The following is a 15,096-nucleotide window of genomic DNA, read 5'->3' as shown; positions in this document are numbered from 1 at the left end:
ATCAAGAGCGCAAGGCTTGCGGCAGAGTCTTGGATCTTGGGGCAATGGAAAATAGAGTCAAAACATGACTGTGAAACTTGAAAGTATAAGTAGAGAGGTAAGACTTCAGAGCTAATCACTGTAAGGCTAGCCTAGGCATATTCCAATCACACGGTTAAACAATATATTAGAATATGGAGAACTTAATTTCCTTATTTGCCTTACCATATCAGTGCCAGGGAAGATTCTCAAACAGTCTTACTACACAATGCTGTCTGGTTGTCTCACTTCAGTAGCCTACAAACAAATCGAAACGTTTAGACACGGCTCGCAAGAAATCTTTCGTTTCTCTTTCACATCAAACAAACCCACCAAGCATATAATAACAGCTACTGCACCGAGCAAATCTGAATATCCGCATCCACCACCCTTCCTGTCATCTCCTCTTCTATCTCCTTTCGCACACCCTAGGGAAATCCAACCCAGCCTCGTTTCTGTTCTTGTAAAAGGATACTATCTATCAAAGACCAAAGTAAGATGGTTTCATCTAAAACCATGTCTACAAACAGTGATACCAGTGAGCTCCAGCTCTACCAGTCACTTCTTTCACCAGACCAACAGGATACACTTGGCGATGGCGATATGTTAGCATTCAACCGGGAGGAGTTGCGAATGGCACCACTAATATGGTGGGATGTCAAGACAAACCTCTCCACCATACAGGACAACGCTGGTGCACCTAAAATCGAGCAAACCCCCGGGTATATTGCGCCGAAAGATCGCCAACATGCTCTTCCGCAATATGCCGTTCTAGGCCATGTTACTGAAGATGTGAAGGGAGTCCATAAACCAGTCCTACTTAATACCAACTCGCCATGGTCTGCCTTCTTGTGCGGATCCCAAGGTTCCGGAAAGTCGCATACACTGTCTTGTATGCTTGAGAACTGTATCCTTAGCGATACTGCGCAAATCAAGAAAATCGGCAAGAATCCCAAGCCGCTAGCTGGACTAGTGTTCCACTACGATAGATGTGAAGGAAGCGGCGTATGCGAAGCAGCATACTTGTGCTCGGAGATCCCGACAACCGTGTTGGTCAGTCCGAGCAATTCTGCAAACCTCACCGAACAATATAAAAGAATAGCGAAGGAGCGAGGCAACATCCAGGTGGAAGAGTTGCGATTGCTAGGGAAACACATGAATACTGATAGGGTGAAGACATTAATGGCGGTAGGGAAGGACGGCGACTTACCATTATATATGCAGGTCAGTATGCTTCATTCTCTCTCACACTTCACTCAATTAACACGGGGAAAGGTTATTATGAAGATTATCCGGGAAATGGCGATGAAAACTAAAGGCCTTGGTTCATTCAACTATGCTGAATTCTGCAGAAGAGCGTGCGCCGAGACATTTCAAGATCGGCAAAGTGGTCCGCTCAAAATGCGCATGGAGCTTTTGGAATCCTTTATACATACCACATCAGGGAAAACTCAGGATTTCCTAATAGGCAAGCCCGGAACCCTCACTATCATCGACCTCACCGATCCCGTCGTCGATGCCGATTCCGCATGTGTCCTTTTCGACATTTGTCTTTCAGTCTTCATTTCGCAAACCCAGTGTGGGAAGATCATCGCATTGGATGAAGCCCATAATTATATGGCTGAAGACGCTAACGCGTCGAAAGTATTTACAGATAAGCTGCTAAAGACTATTCGTGAACAACGGCACAAGGCCACACGCGTTGTGGTTGCCACACAAGAACCCACCATCAACCCTAAACTGCTGGATCTTTGTAGCATCATCATGGTTCATCGGTGCACGAGCCCCGCTTGGTTTGATGTGTTGAAGAAACATGTTGCGGGCCTTTTTCTAAACTCAATTGCTGCAAAGAAGGAAGAAGGCACGGAGACTGAAAAAGCGGAATTAAAGGGGGGGAAGCGGCTGGAAGGCGATTTAGCTACATTTCAGAAGATTGTAAAGTTAAGGTTGGGGGAAAGCTTGCTATTTTGTCCCACAGCGGCTGTGGATATGATGGGAAATGAGATTGTGAGGATGGAGGGTGGGTATGCGAGGTTCAGGACGAGGATGAGAGTTACGGCTGATGGTGGGAAGAGTAAATTTGCCGGGGATACCTAGGTAAAGAGAAGAATTCTGGTTGGATGAATTCATTGTAAAATCCTAAAACGTATTCGGAGGAGTCTTATATAGTGATGGGGAATTTCATTCTTCAGATCTAGAATTCTCCAAATGTACGGCTCCAGTGTTTTCCCATCCCCCCGCACAAGAATGCAAATTTTGTGAGTTTAAAGATGAAGAGATGGATCGCATCGAGTATTTTATATCAAAGCATGCCGTTGTTGGAGACAGGCTCCACCCTTTCGGAGTGACTATGATGGATGTATAGCTACGGATATCCTCTAATTCTTCTGTGGATCCTAGATGCAATGAGTGGCATAGAAAAATGCAGAATATTCTGATCGCGCTGAGTTTTACACTTTTATGACAGAATTTCACGCACAGGGATTCTCAGAAGCCTCGTCGTACCGTCCAAAAGGGGGCAAAGACGACTACGATTCGTTTCAAAGTCCCACATACCCTTTATCATAAATTCATAGTCCTTTATTTCTTAAGCCAGGTGCCAGGAACAACTGTTGCACAACCCGTCCACGGGATCGCATAAACCCACCGGTACCCAACTAACGGGGGGAATAGCCAGTATGCGGCGTGGCGTCAAACACAATATGCACAAAGTCCGATGAGAGAAGCTGAATCGCGGTCAAGTGTTGCGACACTGGTATTTGGTACTCATCGCCCCTCTTGTGCCAAGTCACAGATGGAGCCGCGAACTTAAACTCACAAGACTCGAAACGTTTCAGTAGCTTGAATGGGGCCAACAGATACAAACCCCAGACTAGTAGATCTTCTCGAAATCCTACCTCGCAACCATGGTATGGTGGGTGACTACTTATTATGGGAAACACATGTTCATGCTTCTCATGTAGCCAGCGAAGGACATCATACTCGGATCTCACCAGATGGTCGCATTGTACTTCCCCGCTAGAAATTTCATCAATATCTCCGCTCTCAAGCTGTGAAGTCGCATCTTCTATGTCTCTCAGCACATACTCTACACTCTCTGGGCGCTCAGGATGATTGTGGTACTCTGGTAGATTCTATCTGAGATCTTGACTTGTTTTGCTTGTCATCCTGCAGGAAAGACCTGGTCCAATAATTTCGGGCTATCCCGCGAGTAGAATTACGTATTATTACGCAGTATGGCCGATCAATCCAATTATTGGCATCACGATTCTATTACGGCAAATGTCAATCACTTGGACGTTAACGCTGAGCACCACAAAGATGCTTGTCTCATTAGAATCCCAGCTAGGTTCTTGGTGAATTATCGCCAAGCTCGAAAGCAGCCTTTCTGGCTGATCCCCATTAGCTCAGATTTCCCAGCTCTCGTACGCTTTGGATTCATATTCAAGAACCTGGGAATCCTAACTGTTAGTCCGGGGTCTGACCCAACTTGTACGTTGAGCGCATCCTCTAATATCTTTTTCACGGACTAACCAATCGAGGGCGCACGATACCACTGCGAATCTTTCCATGCTTGAAGCACCCCTCACGATTATTGCTCTTGTTCGCCCAGCAATCAACCAAATCATGCAACACGCAAAGAAGTTCAGTTGGGCACTCACTCTTCACTACTGCTCGTCTCGTTACCATTGATCAGAGAACACAGTTCTGAAAAGTCTAGTAGCCTTATATTACAGGGTGAATACAACATATTTAGCAGGGTCGTTAGGGTAAAGAGTAGCTCGGTGGACATACCATCTGTTCCTTCGTTGGAGGCGAGAGGCCACTCTGGTGATATTACCAGACGAGCGCGTTATGAGCACTAGGAAGAGGTTATTCAAGCCCAATGGGATGTGAGTATCGTCAACCCCGAGCGGCGATGCATATACGTGAGTTTACCGGAGCTGCATTTTGAGGTGATGTATAGACGGCACACCTTTGTGTAATCGCATTCTAGCTTTCCTGAAGTCGATTCAACAATAAATTACAGACAATTCTTGCAAACGGATATACAGAAATTACTCACCTAAATGTTACTCATTTCAGTAAAGAATAATACCTAGCACTCCTATCATGCTTCCATTCATTGTATATGAAAGGCAAGAGAAAAGAAGATGCTGTGGTGTCCTTCTGTCATTGTAGGCTCCATAACCTCCCGAACCCTCCGGAAACGAGAAAGCAATGTTTCCGCCGCTTCCCAACCAGCCTGTGCCGCCAACCCGCGTTCGTGTTAAATGTTTGCAATATCCGCCGACCGCTGTGCCCCGGTGTCATTTCGTGCGAAGGAGAAATCTGTTCCATACAGCATATTTTCAGGTTGCGCAATATCTAGCAGTAGCTGCAGCTGTTCCTGGTAACCAACAAGCGCAATATCAAATAAAATGTTTTGCATTCCTCCAGAACTCGCCAGCTGGCCTATCAAATAACCGCATCTGGATATTTAAGTACGCAGCACGAATGGTGACGTATAGAAGGATACAACTACTATAGGGCAGAATACTGCTGGAGTCAAAATATTTACAGAATCTACACGACAAAGTGAGGTGAATAACTTCCTCGTCTCATGTAGGCAATCTAATATAAGGCGAAGCATCGAGAAAGGGTCTTTGATCACCTAGTCAGCGCCATCTATGTTGGATGGATAAATAGCAGTACAGCATGAGCTGCAAGTTCTTACCACACTGACTGGAGCTCTCAATGGCCCAGATATTTCTCTCCATAGCTAGTGGATAACAGAACCCGATTGGTCCCCAATACCTCCAATGCATATCGGATCTCCTGCATGCACGCCGGCATATTCTCCTGTGAGGGAAAGGTGATAAGAGGCTCAATTTAGACGGATGTTTATTCCACAGCTCGGCCATCGCTGCATTCGCTTCATGGGACAGATGAATTGCTTCGGAGGCATTTCCCGCTCCAAAAGAAGTCATAATAGGAAGAAATGGAATAGTAGCGTTTATTCTATTCCATTCCATTCCATGAATTCAAAGCGTAATGATAGACTCTGTGCTAGGAGACGTAAGCCATGCGTAATGACACGATATTTTTTTCAAACACTACGTTTCTACCAGCAAGGCGATTTTGGATTCCTCACGCCCATGTTGCACAAATTTGGGCGGAAGGATGTGATCTTGCACGTAGATTTCCGGAGATGTCATCGTGAATGGTCCTTTGCAATGGAGCTGAGCCTTTGCCAGGCAAGCGATAAATATGAAAGGCTCTGGGCTTTAATATCTCTCAAGGGGGCAAAGGTGCACTTCAAACACTTCACTTCACTATATGATTACCTAGTCACAACGTTCCTCTTCCTTGGCTTTCTCGTTGTGCACAATCCCCCAGACCGTGATGCGTCATCCCAGCCAGGCTAAAAGATTTGGTTCCTAGATGGTAGTGAATCAGGAATGCTATTCAAGGAGTAAACATTTGGCAAGTCAGTATTGGATGCTGTTGCCTCTGCGGTCACGTGCGCTCGCGCGAAAGTCGTGCGTACCTTGGTACAGGTTTCCAATCTTCTTCCGCAACAACATTTAGTCTTTTTCAAACGACAAACTCGTTGCAGGTCAGCTCAATGTGGCCATTCTGCTCGCCAAAAGCACAGCCTTGAATATCCCCAAGTTGTCTCGGAAGGACGTTGGCCACTTGGTCTGACTCAGCCTTGGAGCTCTCCTCCCACGTCCGCGTCTCATCGTGCACCACGTTCATCATCGGCAAGAGAATTGCAACTTACGCCGACGTATTCGGTCTGCTCGCCCAAACATCTCTTTGACCAGTGCCTGGAGCAAGCGGACCTCAGTTTCGTGGTCTCCGACAGTGCCGGTGCTTAGCTCCATCCGAAGACCGTCGCACCCAGCCAAACCAAAGAGGTGCTCAGCTCGACATCCGCGATTTCGTATGTGTACGATACTCGAACGCGGAGAAGTCTACAGGGGGATGTCATCACGTAATGTGCGGGTTGGCTCGCGACGGTTGGTCAATCTTCCGCCTTTCTTCGGGTCTCCGCAGGCAATGCATCACGGCCCAGCGACCGCCTGAGGCGTTCAGCGCAGGAACCCGTTTATGTTCATTCTAGGCTGGTTTGAGGTTCCGAGACATGTTATTTGTTGATTCTGGGGGCGGAGCTAAAACGTGGGGACTTGGATGGTGTATATAAGAGGGTGGGAGTAATCGAGGTTGAGGAACAACTCACTTCGGTATCAACTTCATCTACAAGACACCAGTCAATCCAAGCAAAGTACCACCAACTGCTTCAATTCTTCAAAATGGCCCACAAGGAACTCAACAAGTAATTTCCCCAACGCGTCGATCGCATATAGTCCTGACATCTAGCAGTAAGGCAGACTTCGACGCTGCCCTCGCGACTAAGGACCGCTACGTCTTCATCTATGCCTATGAAGGCGCTATCCCACCACCAGCGACGGAGTACGAACCCTCATGGCCCCCAGTTCTACCAGCAGGGACTAACAGCTCTTCTCAGGAATGCCAAGAAGTTCGCCGACACCACCGATGCCTATTCTCTCGACGTCGGCAAACATCACATGGCCAAGGAACACTTCAAGGTCGAGAATGTCCCAACTGCGATTGTCTACAAGGATGGAAAGGAGCTCAGTCGTGTGGATAAGATGGGACCAGATGCAATGAAGGCTATTGAGGAGATCCTGAGCACTCCCATTGTTTAGAAAAAGCAAAGAGAGCAGACTGAAGGAAGCAGGAAAGAACAGTACGAAGGATTTGGTGTTGAGTGCTGATAGAAAATAGACTGGAAATTTATATGTATCGCGACACCCTTACCGATGAGGAAAGTCGTGAAGTCAAGCTTTCTCGTGCTTCGAGGGCTAGAAAATTGTGTTCCACCACGCCGGCACACCGTTGCATCCTGTCGTCACATGAAACACCCCTTTTACTGACTGCCGCCAACCGTCGTGCACAGGTCAGTCTCAGAAGCCGCAATCGCAATCGCAAATCCTCCTTTTTGAACGTGATTGCGATACTCCTTTTGCATTTAAACTCCCGCCCCGCCTCGCGCAAATCCTTAAGCTTATCAAGCTCCTGCCAACGCGATCGACAACCTCACTCCAGGGTCCAAATTTGCATGGCGATTGCTTGTTCCCTCTCCCACATACTCCTCCATATCCCTCCGCTCGCTGTTGCGTGAGACGGAGAAAGCGTCGCAGAATGACGCCGCTCATCCTGGGGGCTTGTTTCGTACTTAAATTAGACAAGAGTCTGGCCCCTACAAAACCAACAACAACCCACTATCGCGCATTTCTTGCATGACGGGTAACGCGCTGAACACGATGGTGGCTAACCGTAGATCGCTAGTCAGGCAGCCTGACAGCAGCTTCCGCAAGTGATCCTTTCAACCACTCACGGCTCGCATCGTGAACCGCACATGGTCTCCTATCAAAATCACGCTCGTATCCGGTAGTTCTGCATCAATTGCGTGAAGATAAGGCCCTGAAGACACCTTGGCACATGCTCCGATAGGATTGGGGCACATGCGGCGTAGTGCTTGGAAGCCTAGAAAAGGTTAGCGGATCTTGGGGATTTCTAGATGCGGGAATCAATTGGAAAGATCCAAAATGTTGGAAAGGCTTATTTCAGGCATGCAGGGCCACGTTAAGAGGGGGCTCAGGGTCTTCGAGGCTTGTTCATCTCTTGTGCTTTGCTTCTCTTCCCTTCTCTTCTTCTGTGCGCTGTTAACATTACAATTTGTCGTCGTCGGCGGTCGCGTCCGTTCGCTCACACTCTCGTTCATTGCTTAATACTTGTTGCTTTTGGATTCACGTCCCCCAAGCCGGTCGTTAATTTAATGTCCCCATCATGATCTACAAAGGCTACTCCCCCATAAAAATCTACAAGGGCTACACCCGCCCACGCCACTCGTTCACCACACTCATATTCTGCATATGTGTGTTTATAATCCTCTCACAGCTCTGGTCGCTATGGTCGCCTCCACACCACTATCTCTCGTACATTCCGAGTTCGTGGCAGTTCGATCCTGATTTGCATGCCAATTTGCACACGTTTAGTAATGAGCAGTGCGATATTGCGTTTCCGAGGTTGTATCATAGTTTGGAGGAAAATGTGAAGAGGAGGAAGGGGAAGAAGGTAGAGTTGGGGGACATTGAGATTAAGCAGGGGAGGTGCATGATAAGGGTTATGATCTATGAGGGAGAGGTATAGTACAACCGTTTCCATGAAATTCCATTCCACGATTCCCATAACACATAGAAACTTCTTCGAGGATCGTAAAACGACTATTTAATTGACTGGCTGACTGACTTGCCCCAGCTTTTCGTAATCGACTCCGGGCTCCCCGAGCGCTGCTATGTCACTAACGGCAACGAACGCGAACGCATCCTGGGTACCCTTGCCCAAATTGATCGCTCCCTAACCACGTCCTCTCCCTCCGACCCCTCAGTCCCCAACATCGAATTCTCTTTCTCCCTCGACGACCTCCCGCGCCGCTCCAACGCCCACGGCACCTTCTTTGGCTACACACGTCAAGATGGCCGCACTTACGACGACATCTGGCTGATGCCGAATTATGCGTACTGGAGCTGGAACTACACGCATGCGCCAAGCTGGAATAGCATTCGAAGGGAGATTGCCGAAACGGAAATGGCGCGGACGTGGGCGCAGAAGGATCCGAGGGTGGTGTGGAGGGGGAAAATCAAGATGGCGAGGTTGAGGGAGGAGTTGGTGAGGATCAGTAAAGGGAAGAGCTGGAGTGATGTTAAACCGGTGGTTATTAATAATGCGACGGATGAGAATAGCAAGGATGTTATGAATTTGAGGGAGTTTTGTGGGTATGTGGATTAGAGCATTTCATGTTTTCTGGGTGGAATGGATGGATGCTGCGCATTCGGAGGTTACAATCCAGTGGCAAGGCAAATGACAGAAGAGAGGTGACGATACTCTACCGAACAGCACTGACAGCCAACCTGCAGGTACAAATTCACCGTGCAAACCGAAGGAACATCCTATTCAGGCCGGCTGAAATACCTACAACTCTGTCGGTCAGCACTGATAACTCATCCGCTTCAGTGGCAGGAGTTCCACACACATCTAATGCAGCTTTCAGGCCCCGAAATCAACTTCATCGAGGCGTCAGACAATTTCGGGAACTTGGAGTCTGCCATGGAATATTATAAGAAACACGACGTCGAGGCGGAGGAGATTGCGCGGAATAGTTATGAGACTTTTGCGAGACGGTATTTGACGCCTGCTGCGGTACGCTACTCCTCTGCTTCCGACTTCCCATCCGCTTCCCGCCTACTTGCTGAGATGAGATGAGATGAGACTAGATTGGGCTGACGAGTTTGATAGGTAACATGTTACTGGCGCCGCCTATTTTGGAGCTGGGCTGCTGTCCAAGGCTTCGAGCCTAAGCTTTACGAAAGTGATAAAAAGGGGAATAACGTTATGCGCGGGACGCCATGGACTGCTTTTGCGGCGAATTGGCCGAAGGATCCTTCGAAAATACCCTGAATGGTGGGAGTACGAATGGTGGGAGTGAGGTAGACAATCATGGGACATTTAGACGATACCCTTAGATGAAACGATAAAAATAATATACATTGTTGAACTGACATCGTGCTTTCCATAGCTCTGTATGAACGTCTTTCGAGAATAAAAGTCGTGACGTGCTTGTCAGCATTCTTAGCGCTAGAACTACAAAGTAATGCGATCCTCAAACACACGGCTGGAATGCTGAAGGATCTTTGGTGTTGACATCTTCAGCTCTCACGCCTCCACCAATCAGATGCTACGCGTTTGTCATGTGGAGCCGCCAGTGGAACTGTGGGGTTGTGCCCCCTCGAACCACCCCGCAAAGCTGAAATGGGTAGTGCATGATCTTTGTTTGAAAGGTTTTTACTCCTTAGTCTAGTCAAAGCTCTATTATTATAACTATCAACTTCCGTACAGATCGCACAGTTATCAAGGAACCTGAGCGGTCCTTCGTTGTGGTTCGGCTTCTCCGACGCACCTATTCATTGTGTCACGACTTTGGGAGGCGAAAATCGTAGGGTAATTATTTCGACATTATTTGGGCAAGGCTTTCCTTTAGATTTCATGACGCCCATCTTCTTTCAAATTCTACCCTGACTTGATGTCCTTCCTGCAATCCTCCGATCACAATGCTACCATATCTCATTCTCGCATTGGTCATCCCGCAACCTGTCTTCTCAGCAACAACGACGTATCCACCAAGTCCAGCGCAGTCCACCATCAACATGTCCCCTTCTGAACTCTCGGCATCTCAAGCATCAGCACCAACGCTCTCCCCGACATCAAACATCCCGGGCAAAGCATTTAACCGCATCATCCAAATATGGCTCGAAAATACAGACTACGACGTCGCTGCAGGGAATGAAGACATGAAGTGGCTAGCAACCCAAGGAATTGCACTAACCAACTTTTGGGCCTTGACCCATCCAAGCCAGCCAAACTATCTTGCTGCAGTGGGAGGAGATTCGTTCGGAATGGATAGTGATGATTTCTACAGCTTACCTTCAAACATATCGACTATTGTCGACCTCCTGGATATGAAAGGGATTTCTTGGGGGAGCTATATGGAAGGGATGCCATATGCAGGGTTTCAGGGGGAGAAATATAGAAACCAGGAAAATGGCGCAGACAACTACGTTCGAAAGCATAATCCACTTATACTCTACGGCTCGGTAACAAGCAACGCAACGAGGCCAAGCCTCATCAAGAACTTCACGTCACTAGACGAAGATATCAGGGGAAACAAGATGCCGCAATGGTCCTTCCTAACCCCCAACATGACGAACGACGGCCACGACACTTCACTGCCCCACGCTGCAACCTGGGCTCGCTCCTTCCTGACTCCACTCCTAGCAAATACGTCATTCATCTCTAATTCCACTCTTATCCTCCTCACCTTCGACGAAAACCACCGCTATCCAATTCAAAACCACATCTTCACCATCCTTCTCGGCAATGCGATTCCCGATTCGCTCCACGGAACCGAAGACAACACGTTCTACACCCACTACTCCATTCTCAGCACTGTGCAAGCTAACTGGGGTCTACCGAGTCTAGGTCGCTGGGACTGCGGCGCTAATATCTTCTCCCTAGTATCTAACGCTACGGGCTATGTGAACTGGAATGTTGATCCCAAGAATTTGTACTTCAACACCACATACCCTGGTCCATTGTCCAAGCGCAGATATGTCCCCAATTGGCCGCGGCCAGAGACTCAAGAGGCTTGTGCGGCGGGGAATGGGGTCTGGGAGGGTGTAAAGAGGGTATGGGGGGATGGCAAGGGAGCGATGAATTATACGTGGCCTTATCCGGTAGATGAGATGAGTGGGAATAATGTGGGTGGAAGTGCGACAAAAGCGGGGCAGCCGAGTACGACGGGAACGGGAACGGCGACACCGAAGCCGAGTAAAACTGGCGCGGGAATTAGGGTTGATGTTGATATGTGGTTCTTAACCTTTGCGATTTTGGCGGTGATTCTCGGCTGTGCGTAAGGAGATCGAAAAGTTCATCGATTTTACGCTCGGAAGCATGTTGGATTCATGGGTATTGAGCAGAACCCTATTCCAAAAATACCAATACTCAGAATGGCCGTCATCCATCAACTCCCCTTCTCTGCCTTCCCACAAGGCTTAACTTCTTGGCTTCCTATACGTATCACATGGCAAAAACTTCCAAGAGCCCTGACGCTTCCAAGACGACATCCAATACACCACCCAAGCAGCTCCCCACGGCATCTTGGGCCAATCGTTTCCGCCCTGGGATGTTGAATCACAAAGCCGCACAGCCATTGGCAGAACAACAAATGGATTCTGATTAGCGGCCCCCTTTTCACAGTCCTGCTATACTTTAAGTAATTGAGAGAGACCTCTGAAGACACGCAGTTAAGCACTCACAGCGTACGAATCTTATCGCGAAGATGTTGACATAGGGGTTCCGCAAAATCTTACAGGAGCGTTTGAAGCCTTTTCCGTCATGCTCCACATGAGCCGTTTCTTCGCACCCCCATTAAACCTTTTCAGGCCTTCTGAAAAGAGTGATACTGTTCGAAGTTTCCATAGAAAGCGTTCGGCGACACTCCAGGAACAGCTTCGAAGCCTGAGAGCATCTGTAGCTCTTCGAGATTTTGGTGATGTAGGATCCAGGAGGAGAATGATGGAGAGAGGGAGAGAAGATCGGAGGCTTGTTGCGTGTTCGGGTTTATGTGTGGAGCTTGCAGGGAGAGTGCGTTGAGGTCCCGGATCATGGGGTTGTGGCCGAAGGCCATTTCGTTGGTGATGTGGTGGGCTGGGCGGTCGGACTAGAGAGGGCGGTGTGGGGTGGTTGGAAGCACGTGTATCTTCATTTATTGTCTATGTTTCTTTTTTCGTTAAATTTGTGGATATAAATAAGGCGTCATTGCTACGTCCCTTTGGCCTATCAGCCCATAGCATGGTTAGAGCCATGTCTGGATGTCGCGGGAGTCAGGGGTCCAAAAATTCGCGATACTTCTGGGTATGATATTCGTTCAGGTGCGAGCGCAGACGCTGAGATATATGGGGGTGCTGTGCCATCATCCCCACTGATTTTGATTCAGTTGGTCGGCTTGAAAGTGTTGAATACCCCACTATGTCGATTTAGGAATGTGTGCCTAGATTATACTGCACCCTCTCGGCTAACGTGAGGCGTAGCCTTGCTAGAGCCTATGTATGAAATCTCTTGATCTGTTATACCATTTGCTAGAATGATGGAGAACGTTAAAAGATGCTGTTGCCGTCTTGAATTACCCGCCGTAGTTTCCAATGACGGACAGCGTTTCCAACAGGAAGTAGTACGATTAATACTTTTGCTCCACCTACAATCACGTGAGGCAAACAAACGTAACTACATTTTTAACTGTTACAATTTAATTAATAAGGCTTAAAAGTAAGCAGTATATAATTAAGGTAGAATTTTTTAAGGTTGCAGTCTCTAACGCGCGTAAGGGCCAGGGGAGCGTGTTTGTGCCACTATTTACATGTCAGTGTAGCCTTAGAGCTTGCCCTGTACTACAACAACCTTTTAGACGACCTTATTATAGCAAAAGATGACAGTCCCTTGTATAGGGAACCTCTAGATTAGTGGCTCTAGGTTGGTTAGCGCGACTATCCTGTACTCTTTAAAATGGCACTTAATTTCCACAAGCTGCGACTGCAAGAGAGCCTTTAGCAAGAGGAAAAGAACAGTTACTATCTCTTAGGCTCTATAATTAAAGCTTTACAACTCTAGAAGAACTAGCTATATTATAAGGTTGTTTTTAGTAAATTAAATAACCTTACGTGCTATACTAAGAGTAAAGGAGACCCTACTACTCTAAAAGCTTTAACAGTTACGTTGTAACTTTTAGTAAAAAGTTAAGAAGTACAAGCAGCTTTAATTAAACTGTAACTTAATTGTATTAACCCCTGCTGTTAGGTGAAGCAAACAAAAGTATATGATAAGTGAGACGTAACTTGTCTAGAAAGCCTGAGTCGAATCGTACTACTTCCTGATGGAAACGCTGATGACGGACAGGATTGAGTACATAGAAGGACGTCAATTAAAAAATCATCTCCGAATACTTTAAAAGAGTTTTAGGCCAACGCGAGGATAAAGGTGTTATTAAAGCAAGCTTCGTAAACCGCACTTGCAGCTGCAGTTTCCGTCGCGTAGATCTGAGAATGCTGCCAGATTCACCATCGCTACCACTTCGGTAATAATTAGTGGGGACAATGGTTGCATGTGTTCCCAAGTCAATTTAAGCACTATAGAGAAGATCTTACCTATCATAATTCAAATATACGGATAATTTATCAACGTATTCTCAGTCCTTCTTTTTCATACAATATGGTCTCACTCCTTTTTATATCTTCCTAGCTTCTCTCTCGACTCTCTGCCTCCCCTAGCATTATTACGGTAACTGTGTAAAATGCGCGGCTCTGCCATAGAAATATCTTTTCAAACTCTACCACCCCCATTCAAACGCTCTTCGTAGTTACCTTCCCACCAATAACGCATGGGGGTGCTATTCTAGCCGAAATGCAAGAGCCACGGGGCGTAGAGGTATTGCGGTCTCCAGGCTACGTGCTGACTTTCTGCAACGGGACACATCTGTGATACTTGTTCCTGTAAGATCTCGCGATGGTGAGCCATGAATTCCCCCGGCTGTTTGCCAATGTGTCCATCGAAGCCACTCGCGTAAGTCATCTGTGGCAGAGATTTGTCTAGAGTCGTGGGGGGATTTATCCCTGGGTTATTTTTCTGCAGGGGGGAGATGGCAGATCTTCTTTCCCGGCCCAGCTGTTTGACAGAGGCTGATGCTCAACTGATGATCATGCGTCTTACTTTTTCTAGGCCACTATTCGAATAGAGAGGTTCTTGAGCATGGAGAAGATGGCACCGGGAGATGGTACAGGGCTTCTTTCTCCGGGTGCTGGCATACATCTGCACCCTATGTTAAGAGTTCTTAATAACCCAGCTCTTTAGCCGCCATACTAGTGCAGTAGGTTGGTTGGACATTGCATGGTTGTTTGGATGAGAACCGGAACGAAAGTGCCTAGGATTGCGTTAGGTATCGAGGTTGACGCTATCGTTTAAGGCATTTTTCAGAGTCATCATCCATCGTTTGGTTCACTACGTCGTTATTCTGAAATGCAGACGCTCTCTAAACTCTGTGAGATCTTCTTTGTTTGCTTTACAGGTACTATTCCCGGCTCTCTCAGAGAGTTTTGAAATGGCTTGATGTTGCATAAACCAAATTTCCTCTCTTGGAGGTTATTTCAGTTCGAAGAATAAGGCATCCACTTCTAATTGAGAATACGGAGACTGCAAACTCTACTTTACAGGATTGCTTAAGGGTCGCTGTCAACAATTGTGGTCTTATTGGAAGCTACATGGAGCAGGGCTTCCAACGGGCCGTACTACGGTCCGTACAAAGTGAACCGTAACGGTCACGTGTTCAGTACGAACCTACCGAGTTCGTGAGCCGTACTGTACGTTTAATAATGCCCTAGGTACAGTACATAGTACAGA

At 47.4% G+C, this 15,096-nt stretch overlaps 5 protein-coding genes across 5 annotated transcripts; 4 read left to right on the top strand and 1 right to left on the bottom strand.

Moving 5' to 3' along the window:
- Nucleotides 1-621: 621 nt before the first annotated feature.
- Nucleotides 622-2,115, top strand: BDR25DRAFT_236863 (uncharacterized protein; the record flags this gene model as incomplete). The annotated part of the gene is made up of 2 exons (XM_033685566.1): nt 622-1,242; nt 1,294-2,115. The coding sequence occupies 2 exons, from the start codon at nt 622-624 to the stop codon at nt 2,113-2,115; spliced, it is 1,443 nt and encodes a 480-aa protein (XP_033543450.1).
- Nucleotides 2,116-6,249: 4,134 nt separating this feature from the next.
- BDR25DRAFT_345484 (uncharacterized protein) lies at nt 6,250-6,836 on the top strand. The gene is made up of 3 exons (XM_033694058.1): nt 6,250-6,340; nt 6,388-6,477; nt 6,533-6,836. The coding sequence occupies exons 1-3, from the start codon at nt 6,318-6,320 to the stop codon at nt 6,732-6,734; spliced, it is 315 nt and encodes a 104-aa protein (XP_033543449.1). The 5' UTR covers nt 6,250-6,317; the 3' UTR covers nt 6,735-6,836.
- Nucleotides 6,837-7,878: 1,042 nt separating this feature from the next.
- On the top strand, nt 7,879-9,549 carry BDR25DRAFT_345483 (uncharacterized protein; the record flags this gene model as incomplete). The annotated part of the gene is made up of 4 exons (XM_033694057.1): nt 7,879-8,235; nt 8,350-8,867; nt 9,009-9,291; nt 9,388-9,549. The coding sequence occupies 4 exons, from the start codon at nt 7,879-7,881 to the stop codon at nt 9,547-9,549; spliced, it is 1,320 nt and encodes a 439-aa protein (XP_033543448.1).
- A 725-nt stretch (nt 9,550-10,274) lies between these two features.
- BDR25DRAFT_268569 (putative acid phosphatase) lies at nt 10,275-11,417 on the top strand (the record flags this gene model as incomplete). Its single annotated transcript, XM_033687118.1, has 1 exon — nt 10,275-11,417. A coding segment is annotated over exon 1 (1,122 nt), but the record flags the coding sequence as incomplete, so codon positions are not given.
- Nucleotides 11,418-12,024: 607 nt separating this feature from the next.
- Nucleotides 12,025-12,411, bottom strand: BDR25DRAFT_306087 (uncharacterized protein). Its single transcript, XM_033690551.1, has one exon. The coding sequence runs from the start codon at nt 12,332-12,334 to the stop codon at nt 12,086-12,088; it is 249 nt and encodes an 82-aa protein (XP_033543446.1). The 5' UTR covers nt 12,335-12,411; the 3' UTR covers nt 12,025-12,085.
- Between the last annotated feature and the right edge of the window lie 2,685 nt (nt 12,412-15,096).

The sequence above is a fragment of the Lindgomyces ingoldianus genome, assembly GCF_010093535.1.
Source record: "Lindgomyces ingoldianus strain ATCC 200398 unplaced genomic scaffold BDR25scaffold_33, whole genome shotgun sequence".
In the NCBI taxonomy this organism is placed as follows: domain Eukaryota; kingdom Fungi; phylum Ascomycota; class Dothideomycetes; order Pleosporales; family Lindgomycetaceae; genus Lindgomyces; species Lindgomyces ingoldianus.
The sequence above is the reverse complement of the archived record's forward strand: the minus strand, read 5'-3'. Positions and strand labels throughout refer to the sequence as shown.

Excerpts from the sequence above, each read along its gene's own strand:
- BDR25DRAFT_345484 (XM_033694058.1), top strand. The coding sequence starts at position 6,318 with ATGGCCCACAAGGAACTCAACAA. Across the intron at positions 6,341-6,387 it reads GCCCACAAGGAACTCAACAA|TAAGGCAGACTTCGACGCTG; the intron begins GTAATTTCCCCA and ends GACATCTAGCAG. Across the intron at positions 6,478-6,532 it reads ATCCCACCACCAGCGACGGA|GAATGCCAAGAAGTTCGCCG; the intron begins GTACGAACCCTC and ends AGCTCTTCTCAG.
- BDR25DRAFT_306087 (XM_033690551.1), bottom strand. The coding sequence starts at position 12,334 with ATGGCCTTCGGCCACAACCCCATGATCCGGGACCTCAACGCACTCTCC.